The following is a 22,534-nucleotide window of genomic DNA, read 5'->3' as shown; positions in this document are numbered from 1 at the left end:
CCACTTTTAAGGCGAGCATTAATTTTTTTTTTAACATTATTGCGAACTATTAATAGAGCACCGTTAGTTAGAGTAATGAACTATTCGGGAGGAACTTGCTGTAGAAGTCGCCTCTGAACTATTAAACGATTGGCTGAATTAACAATATTTAATGTCTTTAGCATTTTCAGAAGTTTCGAGTAATTTGTGTGAGCCTTTAAGATAATAAAATCTTGTTTGGAACTTTAAATTTTATTGAAGCAGCCCTAATCCCGTGAAGAACTATGGATATTTTAATTTTAGCTGGGCTGTACAGGAATGTGGCCGTGCAGACTGGGAACTAAGGTCAGTAAGTTTCCCTTCGCTTTCTGACTGGCCACCAAATTAGTTGCCAGGCTCGCGTGATTTAAGGTGGCAATGTTCAACTTTCATTCAACATTAAACAACGACTTCTTCGCCGTCCCACATATGTTGCATCGGCAATAGTCTGTTACGTGAAATGAACATTCAAACAACTCATTCGACAACATCTTCGCCGCCCCACAAAGGGATCACCAATTTAGCATTGGAGGGCAGCGTGGAGGATAAAAATCGTAGAGGGAGACCAAGAGATGGATACACTAAGCAGATTCAGAAGGATGTAGGCTGCAGTAGGTGCTGGGAGATGAAGGAGCTTGCACAGGATAGAATAACATGGAGAGCTACATCAAACCAGTCTCAGGACTGAAGACCACAACAACAACTTTGTTCAGAACCACCATATTTCAAAATTTTCTCCACCTACTTGAAACACGTCTCAATATTACCGATAGGGAAAAAGGAAAGATGCTTCAGGTAAATGGATGTCACAGTCATCAACTGTTTTCTCACGGAATACCTTTACGTTCAGAGGTGTAAGTTGCATGGTGTCAATCACGAAAAGTACTCTAGTGGGCAATGAAAAAAAACTATTCCTTGGCAGCCGGTATAAGAACAATAAAACTGAGGATCATCAGTCATCTGGCAGTAAGCTCAAACCGATGTGGCTTGTATAACGTATGTGATCGAGACGGGGATTCACAAAGAACGAAAAATGATCGGGGACTGTTTTACAGATTTCAAGTCTTCAATTGACGAATTAATAGTGCCAGCCGCTAGTGGAGGTAAAATATGATACACTCAGTGAAAAACGATTAGAAGACGAAATATGTGGGTTAGAAATTTTAGGTTGAAAGGCATAGCGATCAAAGTCCTCGGCTGTTCTTAAGATGGACTGTAACCGTAAACTTTTCTTCAGTATTTAAGTCGTTTTGTAGTTTTTAGGGAAGTCGTGTAATGTAATCAGCTGCCCTTCAATTGTTAGAAACAATTTCTTAGAAAGTGAGAAAGCAGTTTTGTGAAGGAGAGGAATGTTTTTAAATTTCTCTGTGGCGCATTATTGTTCAGATTTGTAAGTACTGGGAGGCATGCAACCATATTATTAAACAGCTGTTACGATCAAGATGAAACCCAACAGAGAAATATGGACGAAAGAGAGAGAACGTGATGTAGCCAAGATGATTCTTGGTCTGAATCATGTAACGAGAGAGCCTTATCAGTGCTTGCAAAACATGTTCTTGGTGAGACTAGAGAGACCGATTAAAAACTAACTAGGTCAGTCGTTTGTGCGGTCTGATAAGCGTCTTAACTGTTGCTAGATGTAGAACAAGACTAAACGAAATGGACATCAGTATACGTGAGTAATGTTAGGCAGAGAAGGTTTACACGAAAAGGAAATGTGTCTGACGGTTTTTATTTCAATGCACGAAATTTCGTGTTGCCGAAGATAAACTACAAATAAATCTCTGGTGTAATCTGATAAAGCACAAGTAGATACATGAGGCAAACATGGTAACAGACTCCATGGACTCCTAGGATAAAATTTTAACAACGTAATTAACCATAGAAGTTAAAGACAGGAAGTGACATTACACCTGCATAAGAATCTCACAGTAGAACGAATTCTGATGGGGATGAGCAACTGCCATTACCAATCTTAAGTTCGGAAAGTTATATCAAATTAAAAATCAGGAATTTTGTTCGTTTACAAAACATGTTTGTGTGCTTGTCTTCAATTTTTATTCAAATTAAGCTTTCTGATAAACGAGTAAAGCAACCAGAGGACATAGTCGGACGTCAGTGCAATTTCTTATCTTAAGTACACGACATCGGTGAGTATGTAAATGATTAGAGTTTCAATGGTATGTGGCAGGTAAAACGACCACTAGAGTGCATTAGCTTAATTCGTGTTTAGTATTGTTACCAGTTCTAGTAGTGTGTCTGTATTCGTATAGGGGTCGTGCATAGCGTCAGATGCTGAGTACTCAATGTGAAGTACACGGAGATGCAGCGTACTTGTACGAAACAGCGTTAGCAACACTTCACAGTCTTTGCAAGGTATCAAGTCGAGGGCCTCAGTTTGGTCGGCTTGCCGAATCGTGCAGCATCCAGGTCGGATGTGACAGTGTCCCGATGTTGGGCCGCATGGCTACGTGACGACAGGCATACTTGTCGCCAAGGTCCCTGTCGACCACGACTCACCTCCGCCGGGGAGGATCGCCATATTATGCAACAAGCCCATCCTAACCCGTTCCCATCAGCGGCTGCCATCCGAGAACAAGTAATGGACTGCCTGTGCCACGGAGTGTCATCTGGCAAAATTGACTGAAGACTACCAGTAGCCACACTAGGGAGTCGCCGTCCCGCGCTAAGGCTGCCATTAAGCAGCAGCGTTTGGATAGGGGTCGTGACAGGGCTGGCTCATGGCGTCGCAGTGTGTCCAGCGATGATCACTACCACGGATTACCACCGCTGGCGAGTATGGTGGCGACTTGGCGAGAACTCCCATTTTTCCAGTGTTTTAACGAGGCGCGAGATACTCCCGGCGTTTATGATGTGGAGAGACGTCGTGTATGGCTTGAGATCGCGGCTAGTACTGTTTGAGGGAAATCTGACAGTACAACTATACGTCACGCACATCCAGAATTCTCATGACTTACCTCTCAAGGGACTGTACGATGGTGCCATTTTTCAACATGACAATGCTCGTCCACGCGACTTTATGACCTGTCTACTTGATACTGAGATACTCCCGTGGGCAACAGGACCGAAGCTTTGTCCCTGACAGAGCATGTGTGGTACCAGCTCGGACGACAGCTTCGTCCCATTGCCAGTATACAAGATATCATGGACCAGTTATAGCTGTAACTGTCAGGCTCAGTGGAATTCACCAGCAGAGGTATAGCTGAAGACGTTATTTTATTTTATTTCATTTTGAAGGTTACCAGTTTCAGCATTTCACTATGCATCTCCCCAAATAAACAAAAATGTCATCTTCGAATTCGAATTCGACACTATACCTATATTGGAAGACTTGATAGCAACTGAGCACACATGCAGTCCAAGAACGTTCTACGAATAAAGCACTAGCGCAACGATCGAATTCACGACATCCAGAGATTTATGGCTCTATATGACATTTTCGTTTATTTGGAGTGACGCGTATGGGGCCTGAAATGCTGAAACTGGTAGCCTTCAAAATGAAGTAAAATCAAGTTACACGGCTGTTGGTGACTTTCACTGACATTGACAATTACTTTACCAGCCGATGTCCCCTGTCCATGATGGACCAACAGAGTTACAACAGTTGTGACCCAGATTGCTTCAGGAGACGATACAACCGAATCTGTGCCTGCCAATAGACCAGGTGGGTAAATTTGACTTGATTTTCTATTCACCGAAATAATATCAGATACGCTTCCATGGCGTTAACTTTCATTTCGTTTCCTCCTCCCCTTTCGGGTGCTTCACTTTTTCTTTTTTTTTTCCCAGGCAGTGTAAATGTAGCTCTTTCAAAGTAGTAAGATGGCAGTTTTATGGAAGATCAGTGTAGTCGTTTTACTGAAAAATTTTATAGTTCTGCTTCCACGTCCCTCCATGATATGCACGTCTCAATTTCTTTTTAAAACGGCAGTTAAAAATACGCTCTTCAGAGAAATTAGGGCTTTCGACGTCTTTACCCAGGAGACATCAGTTGTTCGTAACAGTAGACCCAGTTGTATTTATTTCTGTTGAGTTTGTGCTGTTCCTAGACAGCAGATAGGGAATCTTTCGTCTTTGTTAATTTGATAAAATTCACTGATTTGAATGACATACTCATCAATATGAAAGATGCGATGTAGATAAGTAGCTTTAAGACTGGCATTTACCTGCAACGAAACTTTCTACACACTAACGTCCAGTTTAATGGAATGCGACTTTTTACTTTTTAAAACACTAGTAATGTTACTGAAATTGAACATTTCACTACATTTCGAATAATTAACTGAGAACAATATGTAACATACATCCATCTTTAGTATTTGTGATAGAGAAAAAAAAGCGCATTTATTTTATTTGTTTAATTGTTTTTCATCTTACAAATGAATATTCTGTTAACACTGAATATTAATGGTCAAACCAAGACTACATAAATAATAGCTCTGTACTGTTGTGAAACAAGTAACCTCCCGTACACAAGAGGAGTTTCAGCAGTGATATCCACGTAGCAGAATTTAAAGAGTTCTGCAATGAGAACGCCGTGTACAGCGCAACACATGAGGAAAAAACAAACATTTGGGTACAGATGCTGAACAAGGAACAAGGATGTATTACAGTGACCTCCGCCATTTTATGGGGACAGTGACCTTGTGTATGGGTTGCGAAAAGAAGAATAAAGCATGGACTTTGATACTACGTTTGCGTATGTGATAAGGGTTCCAGTTAACTCAAAAACCATCGCTAGATAGCAATGGCTGTCAACACATACAGTGACCTGTGCTCTCAGATAAGTAGGTGTCCCACGTCATAACAGCTGAGAGCTGACGCTACGAATACCATTGCACTGTTTCTGTTCTGACAGTTTACAGTTTACTGTTGACAGTTGTGAGTCCACAGCTGACTCCCTATTTTCTCTGTATGTTGCCAGCGTCCACGTGCTAGAGAAGCTAGGAAGTAGACGCCGTAAAGCACACACTACATTTCAGTGAACGACTATCGTGTGTTTGCTGCTTTAGTGCGAAAAAAACTGTAACTAAAATTTCTTAAAAGTACGAAAGAATTCCAGCCAATAATGAGAACGGAATCTCTTATTAGAGATGTAACGTCTATTAGTAACATAACGGAATCTGTTATTGTTTGGTACTATGTGGTCTTAGTTAAGTGTTTATTTGATGCAGACATTGTTGACATGTTCTAGATGTTCGCAGAAATTAAATGTGCTTTACCTACACAAAGGCCTTCTTGCTCAGACTAATCAAAAGTTCCGAGAAGTGTTGAGGACACCGAACGCACTGAGTGTTGCACATCAAACACTGCTAAATTTGACAGGCCAGTAAGATTTCCCTGACTGTCTGAAACCAGCAACAAATATTCTTAAAACATACCTCGCGATAAATTGGGTGTGTACAGAGAGATACACATATTGCAATTTGGAAAGTTTTTACTACGGCTTTCATACTAAAGTTAGAAAGATGATTAACAAAAGCCAACTCGTGTTGATAGAAGAAAACTGAAGTTTGAAATGAAATTGTGGAAAATTGATATTTTATGGGCAGAGAGTGATTAACTTTCTTTCGTACACTTAATATTTTCTTTGATGCAATCAAAGCTATCGATTACCAAAGCCATCATGTGAATAACTGAGGAGCATAATAATGCTTTGCGTCCAGGACAAAAGAAGCAGATTTACACAGACAATGATATACTGTTATGAAACATAGGCCTTAATGTGAGAAGTAAACTTCTGAGAATTTACGTCTGGACACCACATTTTGTGGAAATTGATCGTGGACTGCAGGAAAACCGAAAAACTACAAAAGCAAGGCGTTTGAGATGTAATGTTACAGAAGAAGGATGAGGAATCATACAAACTGCGTCAGATAATAAATGAGGAGATTTTGCGCAAGATATACATGGAGAACACAATCGTGGAAGAGGCAAAATGGTAGGAAATACTAAGATATCAAAGAACAACTTCCATGTTACTATGAGGAGCCAAAGAGATCAAAACCTGTAAGGAAACAGTTGAGTGCGTTGTGTGTAAGTCTACTCTGAGGCAAGCGCGGATCAATGGTTCACCGTTCGTTACAGGCTCCTCCTCTCCCCTTTTCCCGCACACCAAATACACACAAAAATATAGCTTTCCACACAACAGATGCCTACGATTTTAATAAAAATAAAGTACAATGTATTAACTGTTTCATAAAAAATAATAATTTGTTTACAGCGGTGTTTAGCACAACGCCTTACCGCAATGTCCAAGAAATCGCAGTTCACACAGCTATAACATTTGAAAGATATTCTTCCAAGAAATTGAGAGGTATACGTGTCACGCAATTTATTTAAGACCTACAACAGTGACAAACCTCCATAAACTTTGCGACTTCATAATTTATCTGGTATAAAACGGAAGTGTGCATCACTATTGTTAGTATTTGACTTAGCTTTAAGACTGCCAAGAGAGGTCTGCAGATAACGGCTGTGCGACAATATAAATAGGGAAGGTGTATCTTCGACATCTTTTTTTTTTTTTTTTTTTTTTTTGGTAGACTTTGATCTGTTGTTGGTGGCAGTTATTTAATCCTGTGAATGGGCGTCTTCTCCTGCCTGGAATGTTTTCTGCAACCAGTAATCTTGGACTGGGACTGAGGGACACAACAGAAAAGTATCCTTTTAACTTTTTTTAAATTTCTTACCATTTTCGAAAAATTTAGTTCTCACGGTATTGCACTCTCCGGTAGTCATCTAAAAATTTCTTAAATTGGTGTTGTTGTTGTGGTTTTCAGTCCGAAGCCTGCTTTGATGCAGCTTTCAACATCCATCCTGTGCAAACCTCTTTACTTCCGAATAACTATCGCGACTTAAATCCATTCGTCTGCTTAGTGTACTCACGCCTTGGTCTCTAGACTCAGTTCCTCGTTGATAGTTCCGCGATCTACACGTCTTGCATAGCACCACATTTCGAAAGCTTCTGTTTTCTTCTTATCTGAACTCCATATGGTGCACGTCTCACTTCCGTCAAAGGCTACACTACAGACAAATAACTTCAGGAAAGACTTTCTAACAATAAAACTGATATGAGGTATTAACAAAATCCTCTGAACTGCTTCCTTCGCTATAGTCAGTCTGCATTTGATTTTCTCTCCTCTTCGGTTGCTCAAATAATGAAACTCATATACTACTTACCGTTTCTTATTTCCTAAAGCTATTTCCTTCAGCATTTCCTGAGAATATACAGGATGACCACGAAGAAATTGTCAATAATCAGAGATATGAGGAACGATCTTTCGAAGCAAAAAATTTCTAGTAAACACACGCTCTAAAATGCGTACCTTAACAGTTACGGACATTTCATCTTCAGCACTGTGAAACAAGTCTCCTCTACCGCAAGCTCTTTACTTGCCATATTTTCCGAGGAGGTAGAACGGCTGAAAACAAGAACAATTATTTCTTAGACATAGACCATAAAATGCATACCTTATGAGCAGTGAGGACTTGTTCATTAGAAGAGGTGTGTTTCAGTACTGCCAAGACGAACAATTGCTCATAACTCTTAACCCTGTATACTCTCTGGCTACAATTGTGTACGTTCTGCTGTGTCTTAGCTGTGACACAAGTATTTTTCTCGCAATGGAAACTTGAGGTATGCAGTGTGAAGGTTCAAGTTTTCCATCATGCGCAAGTGCTGCCAACTGTTGGTCAACAATATAAAAATGTCCTGTGACTAGGGCCTCCCGCCGGGCAAAACGTCCGTCGGGTGTAAGTCTTTCGATTTGACGCCGCTTTCGTCGAATTGCGCGTCGATGGGAGATGAAATGATGATTATTAGGACAACACGACATCCAGTCCCTAAGAGGAGAAAATCTCCGACCCACCGGGAATCGAGCACGGGCCCTGAGGATTGACATTTTGTCGCGCCGCCCAATCAGCTACCGGAAGCGGAAAGCAACAATATAAAAAAAAAAGAATCAGCAAGTAAGCGTAGCAGTGCGTAGCAGCTCGTGGCCACCACAATACACAGATGTGGCTGGTTCGCTGTATTCCTCTGTATTACTACTTACTGTTATTTTTCATGGTAATTAGGGAATGGTCATTTTACTGTTTATTACAACAGAGAAAATTTCGTAAGTAGTTATTTCAGTCCCGAAAATAAAGCCAAGTGTACTAATTATGTTTTGTTAAAGCACTCCGTCATCAGGCCATAAGTGGCCCATCGGGACCATCCGACCGCGGTGTCATCCCCAGCTCAGGATGTGGATAGAAGGAGCGTGTGGTCAGCGCACCGCTCTTCCGGTCGTTATGATGGTATTCTTGACCGAAGCCGCTACTATTCGGTCGAGTAGCTCCTCAGTTGGCTTCACGAGGCTGAGTGCACCCCGAAAATTGCCAACAGCGCATGGCGGCCCGGACGGTCACCCAACCAAGTGCTGGCCACGCCCGACAGCCCTTAACTTCGGTAATATGACGGGAACCGGTCTATCCACTGCCGCAAGGCCGTTGCCAATGTTTTGTTAACGGGTATATATTTTTTGTATAAATGTTGCGTCTAAAATCATTAAAAAGTCACCTAAGAGCATTACCATATAAATAAAAAATTCCCTACCTCCAGAAAAAAAATCAATCTGAAAGGGTAAAATTATGCACTTTAGAGCCCACGTTTACAGGAAAGTTTTACTTTGGTCCATACCCTCAGCTTTCAGAGTATGGAAAGCCATGAGCTTCCAGTAGTAGTGCTGATAGATTTTCAGGTACGTGTTTTAGACTCCATGGTTACCAGACTTTTTGCTTCGACTGATCGTTCCTGTCATATTCCTTAATACTGGTCATTCTTCCGGGGTCGCCCTGTGTGTGTAAAAATATAAAGAGGTAGGAACAGGACAGGAAATCGCGGCGATCTACATCAGACCAGTCAGTGGACGGAAACAGAAAAAGATGTCAATAATTCAAGGACAGTCTTAATCGCATTTATTATTGTTATAATACCGCCAACCGGTTTCAACCCGACGTAGGGATCATCTTCTGGGCGTTTACACCATTGTTCGACTGCTGGCAGTGTCATTCCTGTCTACATAACGGCAGAAAACATGACAGGAGTGACACTGCCCCCGACGTAGGGGTCATCTTCTAGGCGTTTACACCATTGGTCGACTGCTGGCAGTGTCTACATAACGGCAGGAAACATGACAGGAGTGACTCTGTCAGCAGTCGACCAATGGTGTAAACGCCCAGAAGATGATCCCTACGTCGGGTTTAAACCGGTTGGCGGTATTATAACAATAATAAATGCGATTAAGACTGTTCTTGAATTATTGATTGTTGTTGTTGTTGTTGCTGTTGTGGTCTTGAGTCCTGAGACTGGTTTGATGCAGCTCTCCATGCTACTCTATCCTGTACAAGCTTCTTCATCTCCCAGTACCTACTACAACCTACACCCTTCTGAATCTGCTTGGTGTATTCATCTCTTGGTCTTCCTCTACGATTTTTACCCTTCACGCTGCCCTCCAATGCTAAATTGGTGACCCCTTGATGCCTCAGAACATGTGCTACCAACCGCTCCCTTCTTCTTGTCAAGTTATGCCACAAACTCCTCTTCTCCCCAATTCTATTCAATACCTCCTCATTAGTTATGTGATCTACCCATCTAATCTTCAGCACTCTACTGTAGCACCACATTTTCAAAGCTTCTATTCTCTTCTTGTCTAAACTATTTATCGTCCACGTTTCACTTCCATAAATGGCTACACTCCATACAAATATTTTCAGAAATGACTTCCTGACACTTAAATCTATACTCGATGATAACAAATTTTTCTTCTTCAGAAACGCTTTTCTTGCCATTGCCAGTCTACATTTTATATCCTCTCTACTTCGACCATAATCAGTTATTTTGCTCCTCAAATAGCAAAACTCCTTTACTACTTTAATCTTCTCATTTCCTAATCTAATTCCTTCAGCATCACCCGACTTAATTTGACTAAATTCCATTATCCTCGTTTTGCTTTCGTTGATATTCATCTTATACCCTCCTTTCAACACACTGTCTATTCCGTTCAGCTGCTCTTCCAAGTCCTTTGCTGTCTCTGACAGAATTACAATGTCATCGGCGAACCTCGAAGTTTTTATTTCTTCTCCATGGATTTTAATACTTACTCCTAACTTTTCTTTTGTTTCCTTTAGTGCTTGCTCAATATACGGATTGAATAACATGAGGGATTGGCTACAACGCTGTCTCACTCCCTTCCCAACCACTGCTTCCGTTTCATACCCTTCGACGCTTATAAGTGCCATCTGGTTTCTGTACAAATTTTAAATAGCCTTCGCTCCCTGTATTTTACCCCTGCCAGCTTCAGAATTTGAAAGAGAGTATTCCAGTCAACATTGTCAAAAGATTTCCCTAAGTCTACAAATGCTAGAAACGTAGGTTTCTCTTTCCTTAATCTAGCTTCTAAGATAAGTCGTAGGGTCAGTATTGCCTCACGTGTTTCAATATTTCTACGGAATCCAAACAGATCTTCCCCGAGGTCGGCTTCTATCAGTTTTTCCATTCGTCTGTAAAGAATTCGCGTTAGTATTTTGCAGCTGTAACTTATTAAACTGATAGTTCGGTAAATTTCACATCTGTCCACACCTGCTTTCTTAGGAACTTGAATTATTATATTGGTTAATCATAGTAATCGCTGCTTCTCTCCACAACCGTGCCGTCCAGATAAGTGTATGCCCTTGGATCTTCAGGCCTAGAACGGGGCACTTAGTGAAGCACACATCCTTGCGGACAGCGAGCACAGCACCATTCCGCTTCATTAACTACGCTCTGTTTCGAGCCCCTTGGCGGATGTCGATCCGAACGGCCCAGTTCTTGCTCTCGCGCGTTGGACAACTCAGCATTCACGAAAGGAGACGTTTCTCAGGTCGCCACACAGTGCTGTCATTATAGAGGAGCTCGGGATAGATTCCGAATCGTAAGTCAATGTCTGGGTGGCGCGGCGGAGGATAAATGGCGGCGGGTAATTTTATATCACATTAGAGAGATTTATGGGGCGCGATGCGAGGCGTGGGCAGCATCCGCCCGGGCAGAGAGATAAGGCGGCAGCCGGCACGGCGCGCGCTGGCGAGGCGCGGCGAGAGGAGCCGGAGGGATGGCCGGCCAGCTGCGGGCTCCGAGCCGCGGGGTGCGCGCGTGGGCGGCGGGGCGACGGAAGTGGGCGGCGCTCCGTAACAAGTGTCTGGGCGGCGCGGCGACAGGCGACAGGCGGCGCCCTGCGGCCCTGCGTCTGCGAGCAGGTCGCGTTTCTCCCGAGCAGCCTGCGCGCTGCCCAACACTGGCCGTGTAAACGTCACTCAGGGCGTGACCCATATCCGGGCCTAATGGGAGAGCCACTGACATCTGTCAAGGTGGTCACACGGGTAACATCCGACCACACTGCCTTCAGCTGTGACGCCTATAATGGAATTAACGAACAAATAGACGCTAACCAACTACCGTACCGATTCATTAGGGGGGAGTCGAATGACAACCGAACACCAGCCACAACGGGATCATGGAATGATCACGCTCAAAAGTAACAACATTTATCCCGCTGGGACGATCAGTTCGTGTCTCGTAGAATGTGGTCAGCCGTTAAGTGATCCACAACCGTATGTACTCATCCTCGTCCGACTGAAGCTGATGGGCGCGTATGTCTATCTACATCTACATTTATACTCCGCAAGCCACACAACGGTGTGTGGCGGAGGTTACTTTACGTGCCACTGTCATTGCCTCCCTTTCCTGTTCCAGTCGCGTACGGTTCGCGGGAAGAACGACTGCCGGAAAGCCTCTGTGCGCGCTCGAATATCTCAAATTTTACAAAAAATAAAAAATTAAAGAATGGCTCTGAGCACTATGGCACTTAACTTGTGAGGTCATCAGTCCCCTAGACTGTAGCGCCTCGAACCGCTCGGCCACCCCGGCCGGCTCGAATTTCAAATTCTTGATCTCCTCGGGAGGTATAGGTAGGGGGAAGCAATATATTCGATACCTCATCCAGAAATGCACCCTCTCGAAACCTGGACAGCAAGCTACACCGCGATACAGAGCGCCTCTCTTGCAGAGTCTGCCACTAGAGTTTGCTAAACATCTCCGTAACGTTATCACGCTTGCCAAATAACCCTGTGACGAAAAGCTCCGATCTTCTTTGGATCTCCTCTATCTCCTCTGTCAACCCGACCCGGTACGGATCCTACACTGATGAGCATTACTCAAGTATAGGTCGAACGAGTGGTTTGTAAGTCACCTCCTTTGTTGATGGACTACATTTTATAAGGACTCTCCCAATGAATCTCAACCTGGCACCCGCCTTACCAACAAGTAATTTCATATGATCATCCCACTTCAAATCGTTCCGTACGCATACTCCAAGATATTTTACAGAAGTAACTGCTACCAGTGTCTGATTACTGGTTTAACGTAAGACCAGAACTTCCTAGGATTTTGTGTCAAGTCGGTACATAGAACTTTACTTTCGAATTCACTGAACGCTTGACGCATAGCCCTCCTTACCCCAAAGACGTGAAAACCACGCGGTAAAAGATTCTGGCTGCACACAGGATGTTGCAGTCTTTCCCAACCAATTCGCTGAAAAGTGTCCCTCGTCCAGTTGTGGGGACGGGCGTTATCGAGCTACAAGACGATTCTGTCTGACAACATTCCTGGGCGATTTCACTTTCTGGAGCGTCACATTTTGTGTTCATAGCGCGACATGTTGATTGTGGTTCCACACAACAAGCAAAGGGTCCCCTGAAGTCAAACGTTCATAATGACCTTGTCAGAACTTGGTGAACAGTTTTGGAATTATTTGACAATGGAGTTTTGGGATGTTTCCGCTGTTGGCTTTGCCGTTTGTCCTCGGGCTCTCGATTTGATTACCCTTCACATAAGTAATTAGTTGACAAACAAGGCTTTTTCCGTCTCTATTAGAAACGAAAAAAAATTGACTTTGTTTGCAGTGAAGTATCGTAAAAATTTCATTTCCACGTATTCATAAAACACCCTTGAAATTGTGAAACTGTCATACAAAGAAATATACATAACGTACAAATGTATAAGTACAGTATCCACATTAAGGCACATATATGTTTATGTACGGAGGCCACAACTGCTTCGCGAGTCTACAACGCGATTTTGTAAATATCTCTGTGGCAACGCATACTAGTAGCTCATTTTCGCCTACAACAGTTGGCGCTTCGAAGTTAAAAACTGTCAAAAGCGCTGGCAAGTGTCAGAGATTTCCTTAACTTGACTCAAGGTGTAGGAGTGTGCTGCAAAGAATAAATGCCTGATGCATCGCTTCCTCACGTGTCTGACTGTATGACGTCATATGTTTTGAGCTATGTATGGTACAATGATACAATTATGCAGGTACATTCAGCAGCATATATGGATATTGACTCCAAAATGTGTTGCGAATAGGATTAGTCGAAAAGAGGCAATAAATTTAAATGTCATTCAAGTAGCGGCAGTTTTTCTCGCATATCAGCGTCTGTGACATATCCCGTGAACTGTATATGGTACCACGATATATTTTTGTAAATGGATTTAACAGCATATGAGGATACTGCCTATGATATGTATGCGAATACATTTATTACCATGGCATCGCCATACAAGGGTGAAAGTGATCCACGAAGTGGTAGCGAGTGCCCTAGTACTGTGGAAAATATGAATTCGAATGTTGCATTACATTATGTAAACCAAGATCACAGCGCCAGACGGAACAGAACTCGAATTTCCTTATCACCTCCACGTCGGCACAGCATCCAATTTCATCTCGTGGATGGTGACGAGTAAGTGGGCGAAGGAGGGTGGTGCATAACACATGAACTGCATGGAGTTCCTCAAACATTCCCAGCAGTAAAAGAGTAAGTTACACAATATTAAGGTAGGCCAAGTAACTTTTATTGACTCCCTTAGCACACTGTTCTTGAAACCAGTCACCAACCCTGTGAACTGCAGTCGGAGCGATCTGCCCGTCGTTCAGTTTCTCGGCAAACGAAATCCTCTGCTTCTTCACGGAGCCATCCGATAAACACTACGTGAACGTTCTCATCGTTGGGAGATCTTTTTCACCACGGATGTTCTCTCACTTGCCGAAAAGGTGGAAATCGTGGTTTGTACTTCCTGATGCGCATCACCCATGTCTCTGCGGCCCTGGTCAAAGCGTCGTCACCACGTAAATCATTGGTACCGTTTCAACCGCTTCTGTCCGACGCACGTCTCAAAAACGCCCAACAATGCTCTCATCAACAGACTACCACACGGCTAAAACACTGAAACGTTTACAATACATTTGTGGCGTTCGTAACATAAAACAGAGTGATAACACAGTGAACTGTAGGTCCTCGTCTTACATTAAATAGTCTTCTTTCAGTATTCTTTCCACTTCATACCGTACAGAGCACCAGGTCGCATCATTCTGCCTGCTGTTGGGCTCCAACAGCGTCAAGTTGACTCTTGTTGTGAACGGACTTGCCCGCTTACAGTGTAAGCGCGTCTTTTGGTTCAACCATAATGTGCGTACTCAGTAATATCGTGATTGGCCTGTTGTCCTTACCGCTGCAAAACTGTGTTTGTGGGAGACGCGAAACATGCGCTCTCTCTCTCTCTCTCTCTCTTGTGAAAATGCGATACTCCATTGCGTAATGCTCTTAGCGTGGGACGAGATGTGTGATATTCTTTCTGAATTTTCTACATGAACAGAACAAGCGGACACTACATTAAAACGGTGGGGAAAGCAGTAAAGAGACAGACGGCAACACCAGGTGCAGAACAACTAGCAAAAGAAGACAGAAAACTATGGCGCAAAGGATTGGACCCTAAAAGAGGTGAAGATAGATAGATGTGAAGACCTAGGGAAGAACTGTGCCGGAGTTTGAGTCCAACGTAAGGAAAAATGAAACAGAATAGGGTAAGATTTGAAAGACAAACTCTGAAACATGGCTGCGAAACAGCAACAGCGACAGTCGGCAGTCTAACAGCGCATCGAGGAAGTTTCTTGCTCCGTGACACTGGCAACATTACAACTCGGTCGCACCACATTTAGAAGGCGCATTGCGTTGTTCGCAGCTTGTGTGGTATCTGCCCCTGAAACTCTGAAGGGTTGTGGTGTGTTGGGGCCCTTGAACGGTTGTAGCTCCCAAACTAAAAGTGATAGGAATGCAGTCTGAATTGATGTATACACAGCTGGTGTTACTGATTCCAGTGCATGATACAAACAACTATTGTTCTATTTCAAAAATTGTATCTTTTTGCTATAACTCTTTCGATAATAACACAATAAACTATGTTTATAGCTCCGCAGACAGTGTAACGTTTCTTATGGTGACCTACCGCAATAAATATTTCCGCCGCCTATTACTTCGTAACTTACAGAGACAAGCACATTTAGTGAAACACCCTGATAATGCGTTCTTACGTCATATTGTTGAAAGATAGCGTCACGGAGACCTCGATTGTATGGCATACGGCACGGCATTTGTCCTTAATACGTCATAAGTGCAAAGGCTACTGTCCAAATTACCGGATGGCCCTGCGAATCAGAGATTATCGTATTGTGTAATGAGTAGGACTGCAAAAAGTGGTCGCCGTGCTCATACTCTGTGGTGTTTTGGACTCTTTCGTCCGTGTGGATATTTTCCTTGCCGAAAACCATGCTCATGGTATGTAGCGTAGGTGAACCATGTTGCACGGCTGCTCTGTCTTGAGATGGGGTTTTAATGCTCTTATGACGTAGTCTTGACCTACTGCAGACTCATCATTTGATAATCTCATTCCACAAAAACCGGGAGGGAAAAGATATGTGTGCAGAAGTGCTAAAGTGGCGAATGTGCAATCAGATTAATGTAATGGGATACTACAAAAAATTTTACGGTTTTCTTCTAGATCTACATACACACTCCACAAGCCACTGCGGGCTGCCACGATGGATGGTACGTCATACTACCATTAATCCTACGCTGTCCTGTTCCGTTCGCTTTCTCAGAGGCTACCTATATTCATCTGTGCCTGCCCTGATGTCTTATTCTCATGATCCTTACGCGGGATAAACTATGGTGTCAACATAACAGTCGTACTGTCTTATGCCAAAACTGGATGGCTCTGAGCACTATGGAACTTAACAGCTGAGGTCGTCAGCCCCCAAAGAATTACTTAAACCTAACTAACCGACGGAACTCACACACATCCATGCCCGAGGCAGGATTCGAACCTGCGACCGTAGCAGCCGCGTGCACCGAAGTAGGTTACAATGTTTTAAGTACGATATGCAAGAAAAGTTGACAATAAAATACGAGATGGTCAATTACCCCTCCTTTGTTAACACATCTGAATGTATTTCGCTAGGTGTTGTTAACACAGCATATAATTATAAGTTACTTCTTCAGAATGGTCCACAATGTCACCTCCTGAAATTATATTTTCTCTTGAAACAAACAATGGAAGTGAATTTTACTTCAATCTCAGGAGTAAGCCAAGAGACGTTGACCTCGCGTTTTTGAGTAAAAACCAGAAGTAACTTAAAACCTGAGAAACAGTCGTATATATTTTGTGTCATTCACGTATCTTGGGTCGTAACATATATCATCTAATGGAATACTTTAGAAAATGTAATGAAACACAGGCCTACCCGTCAGCTGCGTACGATGCAATGGGATCAAAGTGAGAGGAGAAAGTGAAAAGCCACGTGGCTACTAAAGCAAATTAAGGATTTAATGATTTACCTTCTACCGTTAATATGCAATATTTTAAAGTAGCAACACAAATTATCAAGCTTTATGAAGTAGAACGATCGTAAAGATTTAGTCTTGTTGAAGAGACTGACAGGTCACGATTCGTGGGCCACATAAAGAAAATAGTAGTTCATCTATGAAAGACATTATTATTATACCACCTGTGCGATTTGTGATAAGCCGGCCGCTGTGGCCGAGCGGTTCTAGCACTTCAGTCTGGAACCGCGCTGCTGCTACGGCCGCAGGTTCGAATCTTGTCTCGGGCATGGATGTGTGTGATGCCATTAGATTAGTTAGATTTAAGTAGTTTTAAGTTCTAGGGGACTGATGAAAAAAATGTGTGTAAAATCTTATGGGATTTAACTGCTAAGGTCATCAGTCCCTACGCTTACACACTATTTAACCTAAATTATCCAAAGGACAAACACATACATCCATGTCGGAGGGAGGACTCTAACGTCCGCCGGGACCAGCCGGGACTGATGACCTCAGATGTTAAGTGCCATAGTGCTTAGAGCCGTTTGAACCATTTGATCGGTGATAAACAGCTTCATGCATGAGACTAATATCACGTCGAACTTGTAAAATTTGTCTGAAGGCAGAACTTCGTAATTCTCGAAAAATAAACATAGAGGAGACGTGTTTATTCTTTATTCATGAAAATCTAATTTTCAGTGAGGAATCTACACATTTTTGGAAACCATAAATTTAATGCTTCGTAAGAAATCATAGACATAATATTAATATCAGTTCTTCCAACATTCACTCCTTGACTGAAAAGCAAGCAAGCTCTAACCTGATGTGAATATATCCTCTGGGAGGCCTCGTATTATGGTTTGCGAAATACAGATGCACGAGTAGAAAGTGATCATCTCTACAACTACCGCATACCAGTAGATCACCTCGCAACGATGGCAACTGTAATTTTAACTGAAGTCTCAACCCTGTCGCACGACTCCAGACAAGAAAATGCACCAGAATCATGTCTGTTGCCCGTGCTGACAATGGCTTCGATCCTTTACGCTTTCTGTGTAGAAATGAAGCGTTACTAGTTTCTGAGTTACGCAGCCGATGTGTCTTTCCTCTTTACTCGATATTTGGTCTAGTTCCATGATAGTCTTCGTCGGCTGTGGAGCGCAGACTGCGCTCGACAGCCCACATCCTCAGGGAGTTTTGACAATAGCTTCACTCCTCTTCGGCAGTAGATAGGATCATCCCCAAAACATTCTTCATTATTATCAGACTAGACATTTACGCTGAAAATTTATTGGAAAGGTTTCTGTTCGAGTACTGTGCCTTTTTAGAAACAAAATTTGACTTTTGCCATAGCAGAGCTACAATATAAACTTAGCCACGTTTATGTGGAATATATAGGACCGTCAAATGAAAAAGAGACAGATGGAAAAATGTAAGTATACAGTTCCTCATTTCAAAAGTAATCCTCATAACTGTTCATACATTTATCCCACTGTGAAACACGACGATTAGTGCCTTCATGAGAAATGTTTGCTGTAGACTACTGAACCATAATTGTACTTCTGCGTGCAGCGTGCACCTCTTCGTCCGAAGTCAATCGACGGCCACGGATAGTTTTCTTCAGGACACTAAAAATATGGAAATCACAGTGCGAGAGATCAGATCTGTACGGAGGATGCGTAACGGTTTCTTTGCGTGAGCGGACCGTGGAGTCCTGATGAAAGTCATTCGCGGGCATCGATATGCTTTGACGGAGAGACGCACGCCTGGGTATGATAAAGGTTCATAGTTAAACACAAACATTTTTCCATGAAGGCATAGACCGTCTTGTCTCACAGTGGGATGACTGTATTAGTTTTTATGGTGATTATTTACGAAACATTAAATAATATAATTACTTTTTCTCCGTCTGTTCCGTTTTTATTTCACTGTCCCTTATACTGTGAAAGCAAAAGCATCGAAGACTACGACTTCAGTAGCATAAGAATAACATTCTCCGTCTAAGTATATTATGATACGCTTAGGACAATTACTGACTTAATTTGGAAATAATTTGTTCTATTAATCTCACTTCCCGCGTTTCATATATATTATGTGTCTTGTTTATCCAACATTTTCCACGCCTACGAAGCTCACCTCGCCATCCAATATCCACTTTAACCACAGGACATTCACCAACGTCTGAATCCTGCATCTGTGCGTTTTCGCCTCTGTGTGTAACTGTTCCTCTAACAGCACATCTGTGGCAAGACCGAGATTTAGGAGCGGAGACAACGGCAGCTGCGAAGTTATGGCTTCACATTCTGATAATGCAAACAATTGACACGACAAGATGTTCATGTAAGTCATGAAAACGATCTCTCTTTCTTTTGTCTCGGATGAGCAGTGGCTTATCTCCCATGCTCATATCTTTGCCAGCTCTTTCGTTTTATGCATCGCTGACTAGACTGCCACCAAGGACTTACTGAGCCGACGCTACTTTCCGTTTTTCTGTTTCTAATACCCACATATTGTACGAAAATATGGAGACAGCGACCAATGTCAGTTTATAAATAATCCTCGTATTAAACAATTACAGTTTTCTAAGCGTATGGAGTATTAATAAGAGGGCTCCTATTAACAAAATCGAATTTATGTAATCCGACAATTTCAGGTTTCGATTGACATATTATAAGAAGCGTTTTTCTTATTCATATCAGTCTACAGCATCAATTTCTTGCCGCCACAATTAGCAGTGGGATGTTTGTGTGTGTGTGTGAAATCTTATAGGACTTAACTGCTAAAGTCATCAGTCCCTAAGCTTACACACTACTTAACCTAAATTATCCTAAGGACAAACACACACTCCCATGCCCGAGGGAGGACTCGAACCTTCGCCGGGACCAGCCGAGGGATGTTTGTAAAACGCATGTATAACAGATGCTGAAGTAAAAGATAATGCTTTATAAAACTGTACAAACTTTTACCTGTAAGTCACTTTCAGGTAAAAATGTCTCCCCTCCACGGATATATGTGTAACGGAGCTACGAGTACAGGATGCAGACACATGGTTGACCACCTACGGAAGTTGGGGTGTGGCGATGTGTCGCGCTCCGATAGCCAAATGATAAGGCGACCACTCGCGATAAACGGGAAATTCAGGTTCGAGCCCCGGTGCGTTACAAATATTCACTGTCGTCATTGTATTATACAGCTGATGGTTGTCCATATTCGTAACTGCGAATACATTCCATGGTGTCATAACTGCGTAACTGCAGTGTCTGAAAGTAGTCAGATCATAGTAGCTGAAGATGGCAACAACTGTGGAAGGGTACACTCTGTCAGATACGTTCTGAAACTGTAGAAAAGTGTTATGTAAGAATATAATAGAACAGATGTAAATAAAATAGTTTAATCCAACATTACGCTGCAATGTAGAACAGCCAATCTCAATTTTCCCTCGTTCATATTCAATTTAGCCCTCCTGTTGAATTAGAACAGAATCCATACTGCCTTAGATTAAAATGTTTAAATGTTAATAATTAACGACGGAACGTTGAAGTTAACAGCTACTTTACATATTTTCAGCCTCACACTATAAATAAAACAATCTCATTTCTTTCTTTACGTGCAAAAATACATGAAAATGTTTACCGAAAATCAACATCTGTAGTCTATCAGATAAGCCAACTGTGATATCGTAGACTTCCGAATGTGACAGAAGTGCAGGTTTATACACGATGTGTTAACTAATGTGTTCAGTGCAACGTTGGCTGTATCAGAGGCACGTTGATGACAGCGACAAGAAACAGAAAACAGTGGAAGGAAACGAGCGAAGGGATGCAGTAGTAACAGGAAGAACTCATGTTTGGGAAGGACGAATTTCAAATTCCAGCAGAAGTGTTCTGATGTAGGTTTTTCGTTATTCTCTTAAACCTCTTACGGTAACTGTGGTGTGGCTCCTTCGATATATGCAAGAATGATTTTTTCCGCGTGCTTGTCCTTCTGATGTCTAGCGATCTTGTGGTCGATGAGAAGTTAAATCCCAAAATTCATGCAATGGTGTAAGGTCAGTGAAGTGACATCAAATAAACTGACGCAATCTGCAAAGGTGAGTTAAAGCAATCAAACTATGTCAATTTCTCCTCCGCTGACAAAAAGAAGGAAGATCAGGTGTAGCAGAAATTATGTCAGAAGCAAACATTAGAAAGAAATTACGGTATATTCTGTTGCAACAGAAACCAAAACATTACACTTAAACAAGCGTTCAGTTCATAGTGCTGTGGAATGTGGGAAAAAACCGCAAATTGGCATTCATAAGAAGAAGAACAACACCAAAAATGCAACAGGAGCGCAATATGTAAGAAACTGTCCATGCAACCTGCCACTGATGATGCCTTGCAGAAAATAACGGCGAAACGCGTATGGCACTAAAATTGTGTTTTATTCAGCTGCTGTCAGACGTTCCACAAGTAAAAATTATGAATATACCGTAACATTACACGCAACTGAGGAAGACAGGACTACAAAAGTGGAAGATCAGAAAGAAACACCATAGACCCACAGTGCTTTCCGTATGTAGCACATGCACAGCTACTGAGGAATCTGTCAGCATAGTATATTTCTGATAAACGCATTCGCTGAGTGAAACGGCGTATGGCGTCTGGGAACGAGTCATAAACGAGGTAGGCTGAGGTATGTAGGAAGCTTTCCCTAAACTGACAGGTGTCAGTTGGTAAAGGGGGAGGAAAAGTGTCACATCAATGACATCGCAGTCAGTTAATGTCTTTAGTCAGAACACGAAATAGTAAAACTTGTTTGGGCACGTCACAACTGAACGTAGTAACGGCGAGAGAAAGTTGTCAGGTCGCCGAAGTTACACCCACGTTAACAAGTGGCACTGCTGTAAGTGGCTGTCACACGGTTATTGGATCGTCTATCAGCATAGTATATATATAATAAACACATTCGCTAAACAAAACAACGAATGGCATCTTTGAACGAATCGATAGGTGGTATGAAGGAAGCTTTCCCTAAACTGACAGGTGTCAGGTAGTACAGCGTCATATCAGTAATGTCAAATTCAGCTACTGTCTTTAGTTAGAACACGAAATAGTAGAACTTGTCTGGGCACGTCGCAATTGAACCTAGGTGAGACGAAGTGAGCTGTCAGGTCGGCGAAACGTCGTCCACGGTAACAAGTGCCCCTCGTCGGCCGGCTTGTGGAGGCGTGACGGACTTGGGCGGTGCTCACCTTGCGCGGCCGCGCCCACCGCGTCCCGTCGCCGGGCGGCCATGAGCAGCAGCAGCGTCAGCAGCACGTGCGGCCGCATGTCAGGCGAGAGCGGAGGCGAGCCGGCCACTGTGTCATGCTGCGCCCCGCGCCGCGGTCACACTGACTGCCCGCGCGGCTCCGTCGCGGGAACTTTGCCAGCCAGCGCCGCCCCGCGCGCCCGAGGATCCAGGCCCGCCGCAGAGGGGGCGCGCAGGATCTAGGGCCGACCGTCGCTCGTGCCTCGTAGCGTGCATACAAACAGTGTTATTGCCGACTGTGCTACGCCAGTTATGCGATGACGTATGTACCACTAGACACTTTATGTAACATCGACGTCACCAGTCAACAGTACTCCATTTGATAAAGCCTCCACTCTTCGGCATACCTTACGCCTTGAGCTATAGGTATCAGTGTTGGACATTATTAATAATAGAAACTGGAAATTTGTGGTAAGATCTTATGGGACCTTCGTTTCCTAAGCTTACAAACACTATTCAGTCTAACTTA

At 42.9% G+C, this 22,534-nt stretch overlaps 1 protein-coding gene across 1 annotated transcript in view; it reads right to left on the bottom strand.

Moving 5' to 3' along the window:
• LOC126335508 (reversion-inducing cysteine-rich protein with Kazal motifs) overlaps positions 1 to 22,151 on the bottom strand; it is a 310,493-nt gene extending 288,342 nt beyond the window's left edge. Inside the window, exon 1 of the mRNA XM_049998863.1 lies at positions 22,007 to 22,151. Coding sequence (XP_049854820.1) covers positions 22,007 to 22,085 — 79 coding nt within the window. The 5' untranslated portion in view covers positions 22,086 to 22,151. The remainder of the gene's footprint in view (positions 1 to 22,006) is intronic.
• Positions 22,152 to 22,534: the final 383 nt, after the last annotated feature.

Source organism: Schistocerca gregaria, chromosome 2, assembly GCF_023897955.1.
Source record: "Schistocerca gregaria isolate iqSchGreg1 chromosome 2, iqSchGreg1.2, whole genome shotgun sequence".
Taxonomy (NCBI): domain Eukaryota; kingdom Metazoa; phylum Arthropoda; class Insecta; order Orthoptera; family Acrididae; genus Schistocerca; species Schistocerca gregaria.
This window is presented reverse-complemented; position numbering and strand designations above follow the sequence as displayed.